Consider the following 24,328-nt stretch of genomic DNA (forward strand, 5'->3'; position numbering starts at 1 on the left):
TGTTGTCAGGCAAAGTTGCTGAAAGAGAGGCATGTACACATTATGGAACTTCCATAAAGAAAGTGGGAACTGTTTGCTTAAAAAAACATCTTGAAATGATTAAAAACTAGTCCTTCAACTTCTTTATTAAAATGGTCACAATAACTGCATTTGGTTTAAATAAATGAAATACTAAGAAGTCAGACAAAGATCTGCACTGAACGAATTCATCAATATCAATTTGAATTTTATTATTATAATTTACTTTAACTTGAGAACTTTTAGAAAGAGCTAAAACTCCAAGACAAAGTAGATTTTGAGAGCCGTACTTTTTATAAGAATAAAAAAGTAAAACATTTCTATGACGCCGCCCTTTTACTTGATTCATTTCCAAATTCAACTGAAAACTGCAGATTTGTGACAGATTTACAGAGAACTGTGGATTCATCAGTCATTGCTTGTTTTCCTCTGACAGTCATTCAATTTGAAAACCGACAGTGTTCATAACATGTTTTTTTAATACTTCTTACAAACCAAACAAACATACTGGAATTGTAAAGTTCGCATTTTAAATGCATTGGTGTGACTGCAGCCGTCAACAAATGTATTGTTATTTTTGAGGTCTATTCGACAATATATTAGAAGTTGTATTCTGCAATGGCATTTTGAATAAATATCAGTTGAATTAGAAATGTTTTAAGCAGAATAAGCAGTGAATTCATGTTCAAATAATCCCCAATGGCTGATTCAAATAAACTACAGCAGGTAATGGGGGCTCAAGAAGCTTGTGGAAGTTGTAATGCGAGGGTAGGTGCTGTGTGGTCAGTGACACACCTTCCCTTGTGGAAGTTGTAATGCGAAGGTAGGTGCTGTGTGGTCAGTGACACACCTTCCCTTGTGGAAGTTGTCATTCGAGGGTAGGTGCTGTGTGGTCAGGGACAGGCCTCACCTTGTGTACAAACTCCTCCACCTTCTCCATGGCGTGGTGCGCCTGCAGTAACGGTGCCATTCCCATGAAGCCTTCGTCTGGTGCCTTCTCTTCCTCTTCCTCTACCTCCTCTGTCTCCTGCCATGGCTCTTCAGACTCCATCTGTTCATCCTTTAAAAACAACATGGAGAAAACATTTGCATCACACTCAAAACAGTGAAGGGAGCGGGTCCTCCTTTTATTTTTAATCAACCAATCATGTCTTGTTTTATCGCCATCTTGTAATTTTACAGAAATATAACCCATGATAACTTAAATTCTAGTTTCTTATTTTGAAAAGTAAGTTTTAAAATGTGCATTATTCAGAAAGACATTCCATGACGGTTATTAAACAGGTCAAAACAGCATGTAAGAAATGCACAATTGTCAGGCCCAGGGCTGAATGACCTAATTCATGTTAGGCACCAATTCACGTTAAAAAGTCCCAGTGTTTGAAAGGTATTTTAGAGGACAAACCCACCCGAAAACATCACTGCTCCTCTCTGGCCTGAGGTGAGTAATCCTGTGGTTACCCACATCAATTAGAAGTGCTTTGATCAGTTTTATGGAGAAGAGTTGTTTGCTTGGTCTAACAGCATCCTCAAAACTGGGTTTATCTTAACGATCAAAACATTGGCAGTATTGATAAGCATAAAAAAATATTTCAATGGTGAAATGTAAATGTTTTAACTACCCTACAGATTTTATGTTTGTATCATTCATGGGAAACTTACATGAATTCTGCTGATAAACAGACTTACTATGAGTGCGAGGTTCCCATATTGATAGAAACACCTGTGAAATGTGTGTTAAGCTCTAACTTTGATGAATGCAAGTATTTGTTGGGAGTAATATCACACAAGACCCTTTGACTGCAGGGATATTGATCCCTGGAGCTCCACCAAGCTAACTCCCACAAAACACAAGATTCTTTTTAACAGGCTACATGAATCTAATTAATATTGCATTGATCTTCCCCCCCAACATCCCCTATGGCTTTCTCCAACAGCGCAGGGGTTACACAGCCAGCAAACTCCTACACTGCAGTAGAGTCCCTTCCATGATCACCTAATTAATTTCTGAGCAACACCAGCATAGACTGACTTTAATAAGAGACACTAAGGCAGACTATATATTGGCTGTAGTTTATCATGTTGCAACACAGTGCTGTTAAGCAAAGCTAAGTAAGTAGAGGTTAGTGCAAGAGTAACCTTCAAGTCCACAGCCTAGCAGTCACTTGATTCCAGTTTACTATGATGCAATTATTGACATAATGAAGGAACAGAACTGTGTAGAGGTATGGTTCTAAATGCAGATTCAGGATAACAAACAACAAAATACTGGTACAAAAGAGTTAACTTTTCTTGTATGATATCCACAAATCAAATTTGAGCTACAGGACTAGAGACAGAATGTATTATTAAACTAATATCTCAAACTGTTAGGTCTATCATCTGGAAACCAAAATGTCTTAGGACTAGGGCCACGGAAAAGTCACAGTACTTTTTCAAGAAATTTACGAATGACAATAAAAAAAAAAATACATTCCACGGATTGTCACGGAAGTGCCATTTTATTAAAAAAAAAAAAAAAAAGTTTGTATTGTAAGTTGCCTAAAAATAATAGCACATCAAAAAAAATCTCGAGGTTGAAACATTTTAACATTTAATGGTAGCTACTGAGTCAACATTTACATTGTAACGTTTATAACAATCTTTTAAAATGTAACAAACAAGAGTCATTTAAATGTGTTGGCTGAAAAAAGTAACAAGCAGACAAAACTGATTAAAACAAAACAAGTTTGAATGACAAATTTGGCAACATTGTCAAGTTTTCTAAACGTTTAAAACTTACGCTATGTTCATACAGTAATTAAACAGACTGTGTTGTATAGCGTTATGCTGAAAAACAAAATGTTAAAAACAGGGTTAAGTGCAAGTGACAAAACCAAAACTTTGTGTTTTTCTTTACACACACAAAATTATATATGACGTTTTAAAACCACATAACATCGTGCTAGTTGAGCGAATCAACCTATACAAAATAATCTGAAGAACAAGAACAGGAAAAACAAGAAGAAATCGTATGCGACTTTTTATCCATCTAGTGTGTTCTGCTTTCTGCTTTCTCCGTGAGCAGAAAACTAGTTATTTGTTGAAGGCCAGCATTGTGCATCTTGTTGTAGTTTCAATACTCATGGTTTGTCTTGGTGGTGTAAAAACCTGTCCATATGCGGAAACTGCTCGTTCTGCATCCATGGAGTTTGGTGGAATTGACAAAAAGCAGCGTGCAATTTTTCCCATGTTTGGGAATCTGATTTCAGACCTCACCCAGAAGTTTTTTTTACACGATTTCCGTGAAATTCGTGATTTTTCCGTGGCCCTACTTATGACCAAAACATTTCCGTCATCTTACTGTAGAGTACATGTCAAAATGAAGGGTGCTATTAGACACAAAGAGTTTCTATGGCATTGAAAATATGAAGTCAATATCTAGAAATGGATTATGAGAAATAAGCAGTTGAAGTTGCGGGCCCAGCAGAATGACAATTTAAGTGTACTGGGATGTATCAAGAGAGACATGGCAAAGCAGTTTATCATTACAAGTGTACAATGCAGGGATGGAAATAAGGCTCCCATTGCATAGCAGGTTGATCTATTCCTGGTTTTACTATGGAGTTTAATACAATACCCAGGAGCTTGTTACCTATATAAGGCGAATCAAGCTTGTATTAAAACCTGGACTACATGAAACTGCTTTGCAATGGAAATCGTATTTCATGAATAAAATGAAGCAACTATTATACCTGACATTGTGACAGAGTCATAATTGGAAAGCAGACTCGCTAAATGATGTTTTAATGATAAAACAATAACATCTTTCCAACTGGTCTGTGTTAAGCAAGAAACTGCCTGAATGTGAACAATAGGTGGTTGAATATGCTTCTTTGGCCCAGAAGCTCTGCGGCTGAGCTCACAGGAACTCTTAATACAGCTGGGGATAAAAGCATCCAAACAAGTCTTCTTGATCTGTTGAAATTGCTGATTTGCTGCATTAAAATCATATTTATCTGATTTTTGCAGTAATCATTCACTCATATTATTATTAAATGGGACTTACGTGAGTTCTCCTGATAAACAGACTTTTTTGGAATCAATCATATCGGAGATGCGCTGTAGGGGTTAAATGGTGCAGATGGGTAAAGAACTAGCCTTTCCTCCTAATCCAACTTTTGACACTGGGCACCTTATGTAAGCTGCAGTCTCAAAGACAGCATAGTGATGGAGACTGAACCTCACCCATTAAGAGTATGGGTTATCCCTCCAGGGCAGGTTTGAGGCTTGTGCGGGTGTGGCAATATGGGGAAGCTTTACTACTGTTTGCCCTACGCCTTCTGTGTGGGACAACAGCTATTGCAGCAGAGGTTATTCATTGTTCAAAATTAGTCTCAAAGTATAGAAAAGCCAAGTAAAAAACTGCGAATAACCCACTGTAACAGGACGATTTTACCTGAGTGGGTCGTCACTGAATAACAAATGAGTCAGACACAGAGCAGTGGGTGTTGACACGCCGCACAAGGACACAGACACAGGTGCTGCCAATAGGGTACCAGCAACGGCAGCCCTAGTGTCACATATAATAAAGAAAACAAAACAAAGCTCAAAATAAAAGTTTGTCACACACGGCGAGCGCTAGCCTCAAAAGAGACGTCTCGCTCCAGGAACCTACCCTACGAAACCCTCTCTATACTGGTTGTTGGGATCAAATCTCCTAAACTAACCTAGCCAAGTCCCGGCATCCTCCTGGCGACTCGGGCTTCTTCTGACTGCCTCGGCTGGGCAATGCCTTCATGTGTCCTGTCTTGGAATGGAAGCATTTCTGCAGTTCTCTCCTCTGGAGCGGATGCTCTCCTCATTGTACACAAAGCAAGCTTTTGCTCAGCGCCTGTCTGTGCGGCCAAGGCGATGCAGTAGCCTCGAGCTGTGGTGTAGACGTTTTTTTGAGCTGCGCGCAGGCTCCCCGGTCATGCCCCTCCAGCCAATCAGGGTATCCCGATCAGCTCAGCCCGGGGTGATCCTTCCTGCTTACATGGCAGCGCAGATGAACCAGCGACAGGGTCCTCCCTGTCACACTCACAACTGGGAAAGATTCATTTATACAGTATTTTCACTTATTTTGTTTTCAGGAACTATGTGGAGAGGTGAACACTTGCTATGTAACAAATATTCTGTATAATCAATCAATTAGATGACTGGTTAGGTGATTCATGTAGGTGTGGGTAGGCTATTTGCTGGAGTTAAAAACAGGTTACACCTAGCATCATAAATAATACTGTTCCCATAATGACTTAAAAAGTTGCCAAGTACACCCACAAGGGGGTTTTGGCAAGGAATTATATTTGGCTATTTTTAGTTCCTGTTGCATGATATAATTACTTTGTTCAATAACGAATTGCAATAAATGCAAAGCTCGATCAAACTCAGGCTAGCCTTTACAATAGCATACCCAATCACAGACCGTAACAGAAGTACGTGAAAAAAGAACTAGATTTTCGTTAAAACATGTACAAATGAATAAAGGTTTACTGACAGTTTGATTATATTTTTTCTATATCCAAGTGTGACAAAAATGAAGACAGACAGACAGACACCATATTCCCTCATATTCTCCAGACATAGGTATTGCTAGCTGGAAAACTCTAAAGTGTGACATATATACCAATAGAGAGCTGTATAGCTATAAGCCAGTACAATACCTTAAGATAAGGATGTACAACACTTATGCCTCAAACAACTTTGGCTGCCCAGAGTAGAAACAGTTTAGATTCCTAAACATTAGCAATAAACCTGTTTCAACATACCGAGAACTTTTCTAACAGAAAGCCATTGTGAGAAACCCTTTTTGCATGATACACAAAATTATTGTGTCGGAGACTACATGTGTTCCACATTGTAGAATACTTGCGATCTGATCAAATCCACTCCCTAATGTGGCTTGCCTTGGATGTTTCCCCTTACTCATGCCTCGTCCCTGAGCAAAGTCTGGCATGCATCTCACTTGTTCCGAAAGCCCTCAGTACGACCGTGAAAGGATTGCTCAACACTCCCTCATTTAGACTGGAACAGTATCACACCACTCAATCCTGCGTGTTGTAGAGCATTGCGCAAACTTGACAGACGACCTCCAGATTACTTGGCATATGTAACAATCAAGCACACCCCCAACTGGAAGACAGCCATCGTCTCAGATATCCGTCACGGACACATTTGAAATGCAAAAGTACGCAGACAGGGAGCATTGCTGTTTGGGAGTTAAAGGTCCACCTTTTTATTTTATTTATTAAGGTGTTGGGAGGAAACTTTTTCTTTCAAATGTCATATTCTTATCTTCTCTAAAATTGCAACACTATATAGTACAACGTTGCATATCCGACCCCCTGTGGACTGGGCTATAGGCGGATATGTGAAAAAGTCGAATTTGTGAACATCTACAGAAAAAGCATTTACACATCCATAAATAGGTGTTGCTATGCGGTTTGCTATAAGCCATCTCCACGCAAAGCTTTTAAAAAAAAAAAAAAAAAAAAAATACAAAACAAAATGGTAAATGTACAATAACCTGCTTTCTTAACTCTAGAAGTCCCTGCCTCCTTGATTCTGCTTTCTTAATATCTCTGTCACACTCTTGACATTGCCAACAGCCGATCAGCAGCTCGGTTTGAATATTGCTTCGGCTATTTTAAACAAACGGCCGGTAAGCACTGCGTTTGTGAAGCCTGCTTTGTTTAATTCAAATGCAATTAAAAGCTACAACAACACGCTGCCAATATCTGCAAGCGTGCGCTCCATCATATAAACATAGTGCATAAAAAAAAGCGTTCTCGGCTGGTGTATTGAAACATCACTGTTACACGCAGCTGACTGACACACGCACACAGCCCGCCTCTCTTAAAGGGGAACGCACCAAAAGGCTGATTGCTATAACTCTTTCTTTCTGTTTCCATCACGGAAGCTGCATTTGCTGCCAATGCCATTACTCTCATAGCCTAAATTTAATATTTATTTATTTATTTAGCGAGGCGGTTAACTGATCAGGGCGGTTATGTGAAGGTCGCATATGCGACGTTCAACTGTATTGCTATATAGCAGTTACAGTGGATACTGACAAAATCCTACATGTTATGTTTTCTCTGAATACATTTGAATATTTGTCACATCACTCTTTTTTTTTACTTTTTATTTCTGTGTACAACTGAAGCTTCAGTAAAAGGTCCTGTTCTAGTTTTCAGTAAGTTGGGGCTCAGCTCCTCTATTTCTCTTCTGTATGCTCTAGCAAGGTCCAATTTACACATTAATTCTGGTCTTGCAATTAAAATCTTCCCTTCTACATGTGTTTGCTTCCAAAATAATACATGAAATCTGTCTGCCAAAAAGTATACCATAGTGTGCATTACAGGCAAAGATGTTAGTCAAACTTAGTCAGTCAGCTTAATAATTTTCAAGTTAACACAAAAATCCAATCAGCCAGATATACAACAGTTCTTTAAATTTACGTTCAGTGAAGTATTTTTTTTTTTTTGTCATTGGCAATTATTTATTTATTTATTTTTAAAATTATTTTCTCCCAATTTGGAATGGCCGACCGCTTTTTTTCACACTGCGGACTCACCATGCAGCCACCCAAGAGCTACAGCGTCGGAGGACAACGCAGCTCTCGGGCAGCTTAAAGGCAAGCCTGCAGGCGCCCGGCCAGACTACAGGGGTCGCTGGTGCGAGGTAAGCCGAGGATACTCTGACCAACCTAACCCTCCCTCCCCCCGGGCGGTGCTCAGCCAATTGTGCACCGCCCCCTGGGAACTCCCGTCCACGGTCGGCTGTGTAATAACCTGGACTCGAACCGGCGACGTCCAGACTATAGAGTGCATCCTGCACTCCACGCGGAGCGCCTTTACTGGATGCGTCACTCGGGAGCCCCTACGTTCAGTGAAGTATTAAGGACTCTATTTAGGAAGCCTGTACTGTACAGCAGCCTCCTGACCAAAGACTATATTTGGCCCACACAGTAACTAGGTCATGACAGGTGCATATTAAACATAAGAAGTAAATATTTAAAATTAGAATCAGAATGATAAAAGTGGCACCATTGTGCATCACTTTATTCAGATAAGAATTCTGCTTTACAGTGCACTACAGTACACCAGCTCTTGAGGACAGTGCATGTTGGATGAGCTGAGGACACAGCCCTGCTGTTTAAAGTGTCTGAGTGTTTTGGAAGTGGTCCAGGTATTCATCTTCCACCTGCCACATGTAACTAGGATCAACACGCCACAGGGCACTACAGGCTAAAATATAGTGTTACAAATAAGTTACAAAAGATCCTTGGCCGTCATTCAAATGGAAAGCCAAGTCTAAAGCTGTAATTCACCAGCTGCCTGAACAAGAGCAAAAGTTAATGTTATATGGTATGTTTTTAACATTGCAGATAGGAACACAAGTACAAAAGAGCATGCCATTTCACATAAGTATTATAATTTAACAACAGACTGAGTTATTGTTATTGATACCTTTTGAAACTACTGGCACACTTAGTAAACTTAAAGATATGTTCTGCATCGTTAACAGATTCTGATCAGAACAGCCCGATTTAAAACAGAAAGCAACGAAATTTTGTATCAGAAAAAAATGTAAAAGTCTTTGGGTACAATAATGTAGTACAGTTGAGATTCTCAACTAGGGTATTATCAGCTTTATTTGAGCGCACAGATTTCTAAACTTTCTTGTAGTGACATTCTCCACTGAAAAATGCAGATTTGTGTAGCTAATGCACTGTGCAATACGTGTACATTATGGTGCTGAGAGTTTACTTTGGGGGTTATTCCACCCAACTTCACCCAGAAAAAAATGAATTACAGTAGTGTACTTTTTAAATTAAGAATATATGAATAGAATTTGATTTGAAATTGGTGATGCCACCATAAGGAACACCACCACAGAACAAAACTACTATAAAATAATGTCTAGAACAGACCACTCCTGTATTGCCTCGGCTACTGGTGTGCCAAAGTATATACTGCGAGAGGGTCCCCGGCTCCCATTATTGAGAACCAACGGGGGAAATGGGTCGATTCTTGGGAGGTAAAACAGGTCCACCTGTGCTCTCTCGAACCGTTTCCAAATGAGGCTCACCACTTCTGGTTGAAGCCTCCATTCTGAGGCACTGGGGACTGTCCTTGAAAGGAGGTCCGCTGCCCAATTCGTCACCCCGGGAAGATGTACTGCCCGCAGTGAATGGAGGTGATGGTGCACCCAAAGCAACAGCTTGCGGGCAACCTGGTGGAGACTGTGGGAGCTGAGCCCGCCCTGGTGGTTTATGTATGCCACCACAGTAGTGTTGTCCATCCAGACAAGCACATGTCTGCCTTGCACCTCCTGTAAAAAAATTCTGCAAGGCTAGAATATTTATATGGAGACCCTGCAACGGGGGTCTCCATACTCCTTGCACTCATCTGCCGTTCCACACGGCGCACCAGCAAAGGCTGGACATTTCTGGTGATAACCTCTCTCCTGGTAACACTGCCCAGCGCTATGCCTATGCGTAGGTGAGCAGGCTGTGTCCACCAGGACAGTGCCTGCAGACAGTTCCGAGACACTGTCAGCTGACGGCCGCTGTTCAATGTGGGTTGAAAAACCCTGCTGTTGAACCAGCCTTGGAGAAGGCACATGTGCAGAAGACCCAAGGGGAGGGTCTGGGAAGCTGCTGCCATCAAGCCCAGAAGCCACTGAAACATCACCACTGTGAGCTTCTTGCTGAGCTGAAAAAGCTTCAGACAAGCAGCTATTCCATAACATCTTGGAATCCAAACACACTCCTAAATAGGAGGCTGTCTGTGAAGGTGTGAGCTGGCTTTTTGCATAGTTCACTGATAGGCCTAACAGGAACAGGTGATCTGTGATAAGTTTCATGTGAGCCCTTGCCTGCGCTGGAGAGCACAAATGAGCCAATCGTCCAGGTAATTGAGCACTCTGATGTCCCAGAGTCTCAATGGGGTCAGAATAGCTTCCATGCACTTTGAAAATGCACAGGAGAGGCAGAACGATAGAACCTGAAACTCGTACACTGTCCATTGGAAGGCAAACCTGAGGTACTTCCTGTGTCCTGATTTTATTGGGATGTGAAAGTAAATCCATCATAGTGAACCAGCCGCCTGGCCTTACTAACTGCAACAACTGCTGCATGGTTAACATTTTGAACCTCCGTCGACTCAGATATGGGTTGACCTGTCTGAGGTTGAGGACTGGTCTGAGGCCACCATCCCATTTGGGCACCAGGAAGTACCTGGAGTAAAAAGCTTCTTCAAGTGAAGAGGATGAGCTGTGCAAATAACCCACTTCTGCAGCAGGGCTATCGTCTCATGAGACAATACCAATGCTTCTTGTGGATCCATGACCAACGCTGTAGCCACGCCCCCGAAATGGAGGAGCACTGTGTTTGAATTGCAGAGAAACCGGTATGTACAGTATTGAGCAACCAGGTGCATTGATGCCAGTACTCCAGGTGACTCCCTGAAAAGGGGCCCTGGGCCTGTGGCAGCAAATTGCTAAGGCTGCTGCTTTGCCTGAGGCTTTTGCCTTTGCGCTTGCCGGTGGAACTTATTGAAGTTCCCCCTTTGCGCAGCCGTGGGTCGGTTGTGGAAACCCCCTTTGACTTTAGCAGGAGCTGGCTGTGTGTGTACTGGAGGCGGCCTCTTTGGAAGCAGGCGCACCAGGTCCTTCGTAGACTCCCGTGCCCGATGAGAGCGCTGCAGCATGTCATCTACTGCATGGCCAAAAGTGTGTCCTGAAGTAATGGGAGCATCCAGCAACTGTGCCTTGTCACCATCTGCTATGCGCGCCTGAGACAGCCAGAGCCGACGTCTTGCAGCTACTAAAGCAGCCAGGTTCCTACGCACTGCCTGCCCATTGAAGTTTGAAATACGGAGCAGGTTCTTATTCACCAGCTGCAGTTCCTCGAGCTGCTGTGGTGTGGGTCTGTGACTCAAAGAGATTTCAACAAACAGCTCTGGTAAGCTACCAAGATGCTGTTATAATTATCTAGCCGTGCAGCAAAAGTGCCAGCTGAGTAAGCCTTTTTAAGTGTAATTTCAGAAACCCTGCACTGCTTATTCGGACAGGTAGCGTCTTTATTTAAAAGCGCTAGCTTTGGTGTTTGCACCAATGATGCGATAGCGGCATCTACTGGTGGAAAATCAGTCAAGCCAAATCAATCAACGTGAAGCAGCAGGTGCTGTAGCCGGGTGAGTCCAGGATGAATGCACCTCAAAAGAGGAAATCTAATGGTTCCTGAGTGGCGCATCCAGTAAAGGAGCTCCGCGTGGAGTGCAGGGTGCGCCCTATAGCCTGGAGATCGCAGGCTCGAATCCAGGCTATGTCATTGCCGACCATGACCGGGTAGGGAGGGCTTTGATCGGCAGGGCAATCCACGGTTCACCACGCACCAGCGAACCCTGTGGCTGATAGGGCGCCTGCGGGTCTGCAGTGGAGCCATTCAGATCCGAGCTGTCCTCCGGCACTATAGGTCTGGCGGCTTCACTGTGGATCCGCAGTGCGAAAGAGTCCTGCATCGGGTCGGGTACCCACGGGTGACCCGCAAAAGCGGGTCAAGTTCAGGTCGGAATGTGAATAATTTTCGGGTCTGAATTTGAATCATTCAAAACGTTTTCTGTCCTTTCAGCATACTCGTCTGTAACACTTTCCCAAATAACGTACTAGAAGGTAAATGTACCGCTATTTCGTGCACTAAAGCAGGAGGCGATTAGGGAGGAGTCAGCAGACTAAGCAGCGTTGTTCTCGCTGCAAGATCTTTTTATCATGTCTGCTTGGTGATATTAAAAATGCAGGGTTTATATCATGTAGTGGATAATAGTTCAACAGGTAAATCGCAAGTGTGGAATTATTTTGGAATCATAGCGAATGAAAACAATGAACTGGATGCGTTGCTTGTAAAACCTGTCATTATGTTTTTGTAAACGAGAGCCACAAAACTCTCTGCAAAAGCACAGGTGTAGCTCCCTTTCAACTGGTGGCATGAAAGGAACAGACAGGTATTTCATTGTAAAGTAAGTAGTGATAGTTAATGTTACAATGTTAAAATATATTCAGAAAAAGCTACCACGCTGTATAGCCTATTGGATAAACTCAATCCGTGGAGAATGGTAGAGATATCTGTGTGTGAATGTGAGAGCGTGAGCGAGTCAGTCGATGCAGGCAGTAGGTAAAGGACAGACACTTACAGGTTCGGGTCAGGTTGCAGGTAAGAAGACGGTGTTACAGCGGGTTGCAGGTTCAGTAAGAAGCGGGTTGTAAAAATCGGACCCGCGCAGGACTCTATGGTAGGGTGCACAGCATGGTCCACTACCGTAACAGTAACCTCGTTCACTAAGAATGGTAATAGATCAGTGACCTACAGTTACTGAAGAAGCAATATGCGGGGATGCCCACCCGTATAGTTTCTGGCTTAACACAACACAGCCCTAAGACTGGAGGAAGCCTGCTGTCAGCCGTGATAGCCTTCGCAATGGTACTGCAAGCAAAAACCAGAGTGGCAACGAAACACTGCAAGCAAATCAGACCCGAAGCAGAGCTGATCCCAGCAACTGCTAGTGAATCGGAAGGGTAACCTTGTTCGTTGTACAGAAGTACCGGCGGGAACAGTAGCAAGTCTGGGACAAAGGGATGCCCACCTATAACGGGATAACGGGATTCCCACCTACACTTATTTTGGCTAACCAACAGATCAAAACCAAAAGAAAGCCTACTGCTAGAGCCCTAACAGTCTTCACACTAATTCTGAAAGCTGATCTTAATGCGATACAGAGACACTGGGAAAAGCTGCAAGCAGATAGACCCAGCGCGCACATCTCTGTTCAAAGGCAGGACAGATGAGCCCAGCAGCCGCGTTAGTATTTCTGTGGAAAAGGCAGAAAATACAACAGAGAAAACAATTTCTTCTCACATAAAACAGTAAATCAATCAGTTATCAAAATGAATACATTTTTATATCATATTTTAAATCATTTTTTTATTTTACGCTTCAACCGAAACTAGTAGCTTATGAGAGAGCACCAGGCTTAAGGCGTTCGATCCGGGGGAAGGGGCAGCATAACTGCCGGCTTCGCGCGGAACACAAGGCCGCTCGGGGACTAACGAACAGCCGTGGCTGAGTGCACAATACGTGAAGTAATTTTTACTAAAACACATAAAAAACTAATTTGCAATAAGTAACACAAACACAAGCGAACAATAATAATAAAATCAAATATAACACTATGTGTCACTTATTTGTTCATAGATTTCTTTCTCTCAGGTTGGTGAAAGGAAAAATGATGACGTTTTGAGTGACTGCAGTCTTTTTTATGCCCTTGGGGGCGAGCACGACTGCATCACGGGCACTACATGCAGCTTTGGAATATCGATTCAGGTTAGATGGTATCAAAGGATTAATACCCATGAGGTAATGGTTACATTTCGTACTTGAGAGGGAATCACATGTTTTTCTTGTCTAGGTTTTTGTCCAGCAGCCTGGTGACCTTCATACAGAGTCAACTTTGTGCAGGGCGGCAGCACAGTTGTGTCATGTGACCATGATGAAAGCAGGAAATGAACAAGGTCCTGTTCAGTTTGTTTAAAATCACAGCAGATTTCACTTGACAGGAAGAGAGCTTGCTTTTCTACATGCTAGTTAAGAACAACAATAAATACTGCAAATACCAAAACTGTATAAATAGAAATATTTAAAATTGTCTTTAACATGTAGGTTGTAGGTTGTCTTGCCTTGGTGCAACAAATTTATACAGTAGCTCCATTTAGGGTAAACAGTTAAAACCTATTTGATTCTTTTTAATAGACTTCTTTTTAAATAAAGCAAGTTTTTTTTAATTATTTTTTGAATAGTTTCCAAAGATTTAGTTTCACCATTTTGTTATTTCAGTTATTGAGAAAGATTTCACCATCAAAACACAACAGTACAAATAAATAACTAAATCCTGTGAAGTGTTAATTGCATTTCATTTTTCATATTAAAATATTTCAAAATAAATAGTGTACGCTTGAAACAGTCATTTTCTCCTACATCATTTTACTAAAAATAGAAAACATGCTCCTTCTACCTAGTTTAAAATATTGTGATTGAAGCAAAATAGTGCTGTACAAAAGTAAAACAAGTGCTGTGTCAGTGACATGCTGTACATCCCCGCCAAGTCTGAAAAAGCAAATAACCACGATCTACACTCACTGTAGTGTGTGAACATGTAAAACTGCACGTTTGCTATACAAACAGATGAACAAATGTCTACATATACTGCAGCTAGTATAGCCCTGCATTATGGTTCAATAAATCACTGGTGCTAAAGAATATGCTTAGCAAGTTTCATCACAATTGGTTTAGCAAATAGTGCAGAATGCCATTTTTACATAGTAACCATGACCCTATGTGCACTTTATAAGGAGTTATAAACCAGTTTTACATTTGACCTTTAGGAAAGGTCAGAGGTCACGGGCAATTCCATACTGTATATGTTCCATAGTATCCATGACCCTATCTGCACTCTATATGGAGTTACTAGCCAGTTTTGTATGTTGATGATGTCATCCAACATGGCCGCCATGTTTTTTATTGTAGCAACTTCCCTTGAACAACCTTTAAAGACAACCATACTAGGATCATGTGTGCCAATTTCTGGTTAAATTGGACTAGTGGTTTGGAAGAAGAAGATCTTTGTAGTTTGTGATTATGACGTCTGTACCGTGAGATTTTGATGTCATGCAGCATGGCCGCAATACCACACAACCTATCAGCTTCTTACAAACACCAGTTAATCTTGGACCATCCCTCAACAAGTTTACCAACTCTCAGCACTCTGCAGTAAGTGGTTTGCGAAATATTTTTAAATCCAATATGGCGGCCAAACCATGTGACCTACGACATATGTTCAATTAAGATTTATCAACTTCCTAAAAGCATCTACCATCCTACCGAATTTCGTCAGTTTTCAAGTGAAGGCGGCGAAGAAGAAGAATCCCAGCAATAACAATAGGCTTCCCCGCACTATGGGCCTGGAAGCCTAATAATAATAATAATAATAATAATAATAATAATAATAATAATAATAATAATAATAATAATAATATCTACCTGTGTTGAATGGGAAGGTGATGGAAAACAAAATAACACTAGAGCCCTGTGTTTTTCGAAATGTAACATATAAAAACAAAATGCAAATATAAAAAGAAATAACATGAAAAATCATTATAAAACAGTGACATTTTAAAATTGTGAAGTTTATACAGAAAATACTTAAAATAAATCCTTGGAAATTTATAGTTTGTAGTTGTCAAGGCTCAGCCGTTACCATAGACACAGTCTAAAAAGGAAACGGAAGCTCCGACCACCACTTGAGCAGATATCTAATTTGAAGTGAGACGTTCGGGAATTCAAATTGAGAGGTTTCTAAAATGCCTAAACCGTGCATAACAATTAAACAACACTGCAAAGAATTATGCCTGGGGGGGATGTATGCAGCCAACGGTGACAAATAATGCTGTGCAGATTGTGCAACTGTCAGCTGGAATGGGAGTCAAAAGATACCGTCGTTAAGCATCATTAGCTGTTTATTGCTTTTGGGGAAAATATGGCTTATTTGCTTGTACATTATTTTGTATTAGTACGCTAAGTTTTATTTCAAGTGGTGCAAACTTTGCACTGGAGCAAATGCTGTTTTGGTTTAATTAATTAATTAATTAATTAATTAATTAATTAATTAATCTGCCTTGCTTAGTGTTTAAATACTGAGAAACAAACCCTTGAAATACAAATCCTAGTTTTTTTTTTTTTAAATGGATAGATTGCAGTATGTGCAATTATTATGACAGCCCCACAATAGTAGGGCAGAGTAGATAGATAGATAGATAGAGAGATAGAGAGATAGAGAGATAGAGAGATAGATATTATTGTATTTTTAGAGGGCAAGGGCAGTATTAACTGTAAATAGACAGTTGATTAAAACTGATAATGTTTAATATAAAAAATATGTATGTAGTTACAACATGATGTATACTATACTATTATTGATATACATCTATTTCAGTTGTTTTATTAATGTGTATCTGTAATAAAAACTATATATGAAAAATAAAATGAAATTATAAAAAATAAAATAATTTCATGGGGCCTGTTCAGTCAAATTGTAGTGTGGATGCTTCACAATCAGAACTATTATTGCAGCATTTAAAAAGTAAAATCAGATATAGAATACCTTCTATATCTATGAGTAAAACATTCACTGGTGGCTCCCAGCTTTCTTGAAATGATCTGCGTTTCCCTCGTTTTTCTTTTGTATTTGTTATGCTCTCCTTAGTATCCAACCTAGAAGATTCAGCGTAAGTCAGTTCTGGCAGATTATACTGTACTTGCTGAAGCGGTTGCCTCCCACCACTAATTTAAAAACTTGTTGCCACGTAGGTAACAATTTCATACCGAGGGCTACAGTGAAACGTACTGTCTTTTAATTGGGACTTTAATGGAGACTGTGTGTGTACACGAATACATTAATTATTGTAGGCAGTAATTTATAGTTATTTGAAATCATTCACAGGCTGTAACCCCCAACTCCACAAACCAACCAGCATTTTTGCAAATAGCAACACATGTGGAGTAGTGGTTAGGGCTCTGGACTCTTGACCGGAGGGTCGTGGGTTTAATCCCAGGTGGGGGACACTGTTGCTGTACCCTTGTTCCAGTAAAAACCCAACTATATAAATGGGTAATTGTATGTAAAAATAATGTGTAAAAAATAATGTAATTGTATGTAAAAATAATGTGATATCTTGTAACAATTGTAAGTCGCCCTGGATAAGGGCGTCTGCTAAGAAATAAATAATACTAATAATAATAATAATAATAATAATAATAATAATTTGTGTCATCGGTGTCAATTCCAGGCGGAGCTTCATGGTCGGCAAGGTGACACGGCTGTGAGAATTGTTTTCCTCTGTCATCCCGTCTGGTGCTGTCAGTGTCAGTTTCTCGGCACACAGTACAGTTAGTCGCTCAGTAACGAGGTGCAAACAGATGATTGATCGATCTGTGGAGCGTTTACTAAGGTGCCTTTGTTTAAAAAAAAATTAATTAAAAAAATTATTATTTTTTAGGAAAATAAAATGTAAGCCTATTTTAGGGACCCCAACTGTTGTTGTTGTTGTTGATTCCAACTTAGGCACTTCACACAAGAACTAGTAAGTTTATATCAGGACTAGCAAGTTTCAAAAGGTACTAGTCTTTGGCCTAGTACCACAATATTGTTAAGTTTCTAACCCTGTTCAGCGTAAATAAAATGTCTCTGTTAGATGCTGTGCGCTTGGGGATGTCAGAGGAAGAATGCTCAGCTGTGTCACCTTAGCGACCAGGATGCTCTGCCTGAAACAGACACCGATAAAGTAAGCGTGTGTTTAACACACTGGCATGCTACGGAGCAGCATCCGGTTATAAAGCCGAATTGGGATTTTTCTGAAAATGCTGACATTTTGCCATCCATATTGCAAAAACAGACCGTCCAGATGCATATCTTCGCTGGAAACAATTTGCAGTAATGTAGCCTACCTGTACTGTACATTTCTGCACTTGCATTACTTATTACATTCATTCAGGTTTTAATAAAATATTATACAATTTTAATAAAAATGTATTAGTGTAATGAGTGTCTTAAAGATTTTTAACCGCCTACCGTCCGTGTCCATGGCCCCCGTGTGTGTGCCTTTACTTTACAGCAAGATCTTACAATATGTAACACATTCAAATAGAAAAATATCCCAGGAGTAAAGAATAAGTTGTGTAGGGCTTACTTTACCCCAGGGAATTAAACTACAAAACAATAGATGCCAAACAGCAGTTCAAGTTAAATGTTGTTTTGTTTATTCCTGAAATAAATAATAATATCTTCTTCTTCTTCTTCTTCTTCTTCTTCTTCTTCTTCTTCTTCTTCTTCTTCTTCTTCTTCTTCTTCTTCTTCTTCTTCTTCTTCTTCTTCTTCAAACTTCTCCTGTTCGCACACGGTGTAACCAATCAACATGAAACTTGGTAGGTATCAATCATCCCGTGTAGATTACAGTTCAGATGCAAAAAAATTGCACTCCTGCGTCAACCAAGATGGCAGCCGGACGCATTTTTTGGAAAAACCTTTCGAAATCTTCTTCTTGGGAACTGGTGAACCGACTGATCTGAAACTTTGCATATATCACCAGCAACTAAACCCGCTTCAAGTTTGCGAAGCAGTAGTTGATACGATAAAGTTTACTATCAAAATTAACGAAACACACCCCTAACAGCAAACTGCGTTTATTTGAAAGCCGTTTGACCAACAAACTCCAAACTTGGTAGGCATCGTCCCAGTGACAATAGAATACAAATATGTCAAAATGGTGATGTTTTGTAAAACAATATGACCACCAGACGTACATTTACATCTTAAATTTAAAACTGCCTCAGTTGACAAACGGTTTACTTGACTAACTCTAAATTTCACAAGCACCATCCCTGTCACTGTATCAATATTATTATATATATATATGCGCGCATGGTGTTCCACTATGCATTTAAATGTTTGTCTTGTAAGTAACACCGAATCTTTTGTGAAATATTTCACCACCCCCATTTATCAAATATCAAGATATATTTGCAGCTGCTGAAAGCTGACACAGGCAGCCGCATGATCACTTTACAAAAAGAATAATGGCCTGGGCAGCCGATTACTAAATAAATCATCTTTCCAACCCTGACCTACCTTTGTGTAGATTTTGTATGGGCTGAGCAGGGAGCCAACACCTCTGATGATTTCACTGCTCACAGCTCAGGCTTTAGGATCAGCTGCTTGTTCTGCATTAAAAAATGTTTCTACTTTGCAACAAGCATTGAACAAAGCATCAATGCTGCAATTATGCTTTATAATGCATTAACAAAGCCATACTTTTTTTTTACTGTATTTAAACATTTACAAAGTTAAATCAAATGTTTACATAAAAAAAATGGCCTTATATCTTTCTAGAACCTTCATTCCCAGTAAATGTGCTTTAGATGTACTGCATGTAAAATTGAAGAGTTCACTGTACACATCCATGTCCTGGTCACAAGAAATATGCACCACTAGCTGCGGATAGTAGACTGAAGATAGTATACAAATTCAACAGCTAGATGACGTCCTCTTCAGCAGGGGTCTTTTCGGTGTGGACTGAGAAAAAGGGCACATTCTCAAGTGATGCATTTCAACAATGCAGGAGACATAAATAAATCACTGCAGGAGCACAGCAATATTTGCATCCACCACACTTTCCTACAAACATGTTTTGTATTTACTGTAGCCCACTGCCTTACACTCAGACAGAGTTTAATAATACAGTCTGCGCCGCTTTATTGGGACGCCTCAGGAGAAGTAAAAATAGCCAAAATAAGCGGCTCTCCCAATTAAACAAGAGGCATTTGAGACAACTTACTCACACTTTTTTGTTTCTAAATGAAAAGAAAAATAATTAAATCACATTATGATTAAATGTTAAATACACACTTTAAAATAAGTCATTTGTTTTTTTTCATTCCTAAACAAAATGTAAAACTGCTGTTTTTTTTTATTTCTACATGAAATGAAAACAAATGAAATCCCATCTTATCACAAGGTGAGGCATCTGCGATGTTGACACGCCAACTTTCTTTGCAACAGCAGCCTGAGAAACCACAGGGGACTCCTGGTTTATGCATTCACAACCTAACCACCTAATCACGTCCCATTTTATCAATATCCCAATTAGGCGGCGCAGACTGTACTTATTATTGCTGTGTACTACACAGAGGTACCATTACTTTTGAAAACAGATTACATTGCTTGTTTCCTAGAGTATATCAATTTTTTTCTGGATTCACTACCATCACTCAGTAACTTTACAGAAAGACTACCTAGGATAACTAATTAATAGAAATGCAACATCCTTAATTTTCCAGAGCTCCGATAACATATTGTTGAACAGATGCATCAAATTCATGCCCAGTTTGAAGTCTCCCATTGCCAGTTTGTATTAAAACACACAATGCGCTTATAATTAGTGCTAGTACGGTAAGTAGCCAACATCAGTGCTTTGCTAAGATACAAACTTTAGGCCTCTGGATTCACGTTGGACAAGTCAAATAAACTATTCTATTTACATTTTCCTGATTTAAAAGCTACACAATTATTTTATGTAACCCTCATAAAGGTAAGCTGGGGTTCATTCGGACCCCACGGTGCTTTAGTATCAGTTATGTGGATCAAAATATGTCCTGTACTGTACATACCCCATGCTGCAGCGGACAGTCTTTGTGCTGTGCCCCGAGCTCCTTCTGTTCGCTGGGCCGTGCCTCTGTCTCCTGGTGTCTGTGACATATCTGCTCTGTAGTGTTTCGGTGCCTCAAGATGAAGTCTGGGCTGACACTGCCCTGGAGTTCCCCGCTGTCCAGTTTGGCTGTGGTGCTGTTGCTTCTTTAATAAAATGAATCGTCCGACACTGCAATTACCCCACTTAGCTGAAGGGGGTTTCGACACGTACACACACTCGCTTTAGTCCAGCGTAGCACACCTGAACAAAAGAAAAGGAAACAAGAAACACATGATTATTATTATTATTATTATTATTATTATTATTATTAATAAAATCAATAATATTTACAGTATCAACATACCGTATGTCCAATATGCAAAGACTACAGAATAGCTTGTGCAGTTTTGGTTACCTCACTACAAAAAATATATATATATACAGTATATGATTGCACTTGAGACGGTACAGTGAAACGCAATTAGGCTAACCCTAGGACATGGCATGAGCTATGAGGACAGATTAAAATAATGAAATCTCTTCAGCCGAGAAAAAAAAAAAAAAAAGGATAGGACTTGATTGACCTTATTAAAATCCTAAATGATACAGACAACGTTAACCCAAGTTACCATTTCAAATTTTGCATAGAAAGCAGAACGAGGGGGGCATAAATAGAAGCTGAGAATTTCTTATGTTATGTAAATTTAAACAAAAACACCTGCTTCTTTAAATTTTCACAAATACCTGAAGAACACGTTTGGGGTTTTAAAAGCTAGTGCTTTTATATCATAGATAATGTAATAAGCATTATCAAACCATCAAATCTATTAGCCTACTACCAGTATGTTGATTAACACACCAAAAACAAATCTTTCAGTAATATTTACAGTATAAACCAAGCCAACAAGTCTACAGCAAAACACAGTACCATACGGCTTGAATTCCTCTTGTACTGTTCATTTCTACTTCTGCAAACAGACAAAAGGGACGGCCTCACAAGCAGTGCTGTTGAAATTGATACAAACACAGACAAAGAACTCTGGATAAAGCTACTACTGTACTTGCTTAAGGCACACTTGTACAAAACAACTGAAAAAGATGTGGGAGGAGCGACTGTATTGTACAGTTCAAAACCTCAACAGCCAGCAGCAACCGCTGTCTGAGTCCCACAGACTCAATCTGCAAAAGAGCTTATAAAGAAATGTGCATAGAACATCTGCTCAATCTGCATGATCTCCCATTGTATACAATGCCTATGGAGTTGCAATGTGTTGACATGCTTCACAAAGAACCACAAAACAAAACCATTATCTTTACTGTATACACAACAGACAATAGTACAGTACAGTTAGTATATAATGGTATGCTGCTTACTCAATAAAGGCTTATGAAATATAGGAAGTGCTAACTCAGGTTTTTAAGGGTTTCATACATAAAATTACCATAATGCAGAGATCTGAACTGCGCCAGGAGTAAACAATGAAATAAGAACTTAAAATGACACTTTGGCAAAAAAAAATATATTTGTGTTACTTCGGTCACCTTGAAGTGGCTGCAATCTCTTGCACACCACACCAGATACAAGATGAAATCGTGCAGGCTGCGCATACAGAACCACCACAACACAAGAGAGAGGAGCCACCAAGACTGTTAATGCTGATCGCAAAGTACAGAGACAGACTGGTTCCCTGCAGTCTTAGGTCAATAAAATGGGTGTTTTACGTATTGAAAAACATATGGATTGCGTATGATATTTAAATTTAAATGCGTGATGAATACGCTTAGCAATTTTGTTCACATGTTGTCAAGTTTCTTGTACATCGTCTCAATTGTCAATTGTGAATATAATGTAAGCGATAGCTAGAGAATGGATCCTAGAAATGCAGGGAAAGCTAAATGTCGTCTGCCTGGGACTTGGCAAAAAACATGTGACCAGGAAGTCAGGTTTTATGTCATTTTATTTATTTATTTTTAAAACATACGGTTGAATCCACTCACTTGTATGGTGAATAAGCGACTCTTGATCCTTATGATTTCTCGGCGCCATCCTAGTCCCCCTAAACTTAACCTAAACTACCAATTTATCAATCTGTCAACCAAATTTTTTTAAAGGTAAATCTATATAATAAATGCAATATTCTGTGCTTGGACAGAGTCGGATGCTTTATATTGCTATAGCAAGGAATAAAATATTATTGTTTTATTTATTTGCATTAGTGTAGTATCGCTACAGTTTTTTTAAAATATTTTTGGAATTATTATTTTTTTTTTTTAAGGGAAGGAATCTGATAACTTGGAAAGGGAAAGCACAAGAGACTGAGAAAGGAAGATTTACAGAAAAACTATAAAAACCAGCAGCCTAGTACTAGTGGGAGGAGACCAACACAGTAACTACATAGAGAGTAGCAACTTCCGAGCGCTGTGTGCAATTATAATCTAAGTAATTAGGAAGCATTTGCTGTACTTTTCCACATACTTTCTTCTTCCTTGTATGGTTTAAACAGCTTTGACACTGAATGTGGGGTGTGTAGACTGCTACAGCTTTGACACTGAAGGTGGGGTGTGATTGACAGCTATAGCTTTGTCAGATACGTCACCCTTTTGAGGGTGTTTTGGCTTGGCTTCAATACCTACGTTTTCATTAAAAGTACTATAATTACATGCTAAAATATTACAGTCCTTCGAGCTGCAATGTCCCACAACCACAATCACTTTGACCAATATAATTCCTTGATTTTGGTTTACTCTCCTGTGCAGGACTGTAGCTCTGATCATTTTCAGCATGGTCTTACAGTATACAGTAACCTTCCTAATTTGTACAACACTAGTCACAATAGCGGCGTTAACATGCACAAGTCATGATAGTTTTCTTCACAACCTGTTTGTACTTTTCAGTAAATGCGTTGCTATGCAGTTCTGATTTAGAGAAAAAAATAAAATAAAATAAAAATCTGACGTACTAATGCAGATTACTCAATTCATAGTCATTTTGGGAGAGGGGATATTTAAATGTCCATGTCTGCTTACTAAGAGACGAAAGAACGACTTCGTGAGGTGAGGTTCATGTGCTGCCATGAAGATACAGACATTTAACAAGAGAAATTAATCCACGTGTTGTCGCGCAAATTCTGAATTACGCCGCACATTAGCTACTTGTTTGTCTGGTTACCTTTCCAACACACACAAAATTATATCAAATATAACTTCTACAAGTTTTACTACTTTGAATTTATATTTGTGTGTGTGTGTGTGTGTAAAATCTAAAAGTTACATTAACACTCAAACCGCCTTTTACAATACATGTTTTTATTTTGAATACAACCTACAATATTCCATTTATATATATATATATATATATATATATATATATATATATATATATATATATATATATATATATATATATATATAGACACACACACACACACACACAAGCCTGTTATCCCACAGCGCTTCAGCAAAAATATTTCGATCAGAAAACTGCAAGGCTGCAGGCTGCAGCAGCTCAACCTGGGATTTTGTGCTACAAGTGACACACACGTAAGACAAACCATGTTACTTTAGTTTTAGATTTAAAAACTACTTCTGTTTTTACAGTTTTGTATGTGCATATACCTGTTTACACACTGGTTTCTTTTTAAATGTTTATTTTATTATAGTTTTTCATTTTTAAGTAGTGCTTTATATACTGTATGTAGCAAGTTAGAAAATAAACCCTTTTATGTTTAATTGTTCATTTAAATACAGCGTTTCGGCTGGCAGATGTTTGATATGATGTGCTTGAATAAAACTTTTGAGTTGTATCCGATACTTTGTCTTTCATTTTAATTGTGACAATGTTTAAAATGTACCGTGATAACGACTGCCTTCGGCGGTTCAAGTGTTGAAGTAGTCCATAAATGTACAGTGTGTGTGTGTGTGTGTGTGTGTGTGTGTGCGCGCACGTGTTGGGGGGTGTGTCTGTTTTGTACAGCCTTTCTGCTGGAGATTA

The 24,328-nt window shown here is 39.6% G+C and overlaps 1 protein-coding gene across 2 annotated transcripts in view; it reads right to left on the bottom strand.

Annotated features, from left to right (window-relative positions):
* Positions 1-24,328, bottom strand: part of LOC117419862 (adiponectin receptor protein 2-like) — a 76,192-nt gene that overhangs the window by 23,876 nt on the left and 27,988 nt on the right. Inside the window, exons 2-3 of one of the 2 annotated variants that reach the window (XM_058986429.1) lie at positions 20,318-20,598; positions 929-1,078 (exon numbers count right to left, since the gene is read on the bottom strand). In XM_058986429.1, the coding sequence (XP_058842412.1) occupies positions 929-1,069 (141 nt within the window). In that variant the 5' untranslated portion in view covers positions 1,070-1,078; positions 20,318-20,598. Of the gene's footprint in view, positions 1-928; positions 1,079-2,800; positions 2,854-20,317; positions 20,599-24,328 lie in introns of those variants that run through there. The other variant, XM_058986431.1, reaches the window with a different exon arrangement.

The sequence above is a fragment of the Acipenser ruthenus genome, chromosome 14 (genome assembly GCF_902713425.1).
Source record: "Acipenser ruthenus chromosome 14, fAciRut3.2 maternal haplotype, whole genome shotgun sequence".
Lineage (NCBI taxonomy): Eukaryota > Metazoa > Chordata > Actinopteri > Acipenseriformes > Acipenseridae > Acipenser > Acipenser ruthenus.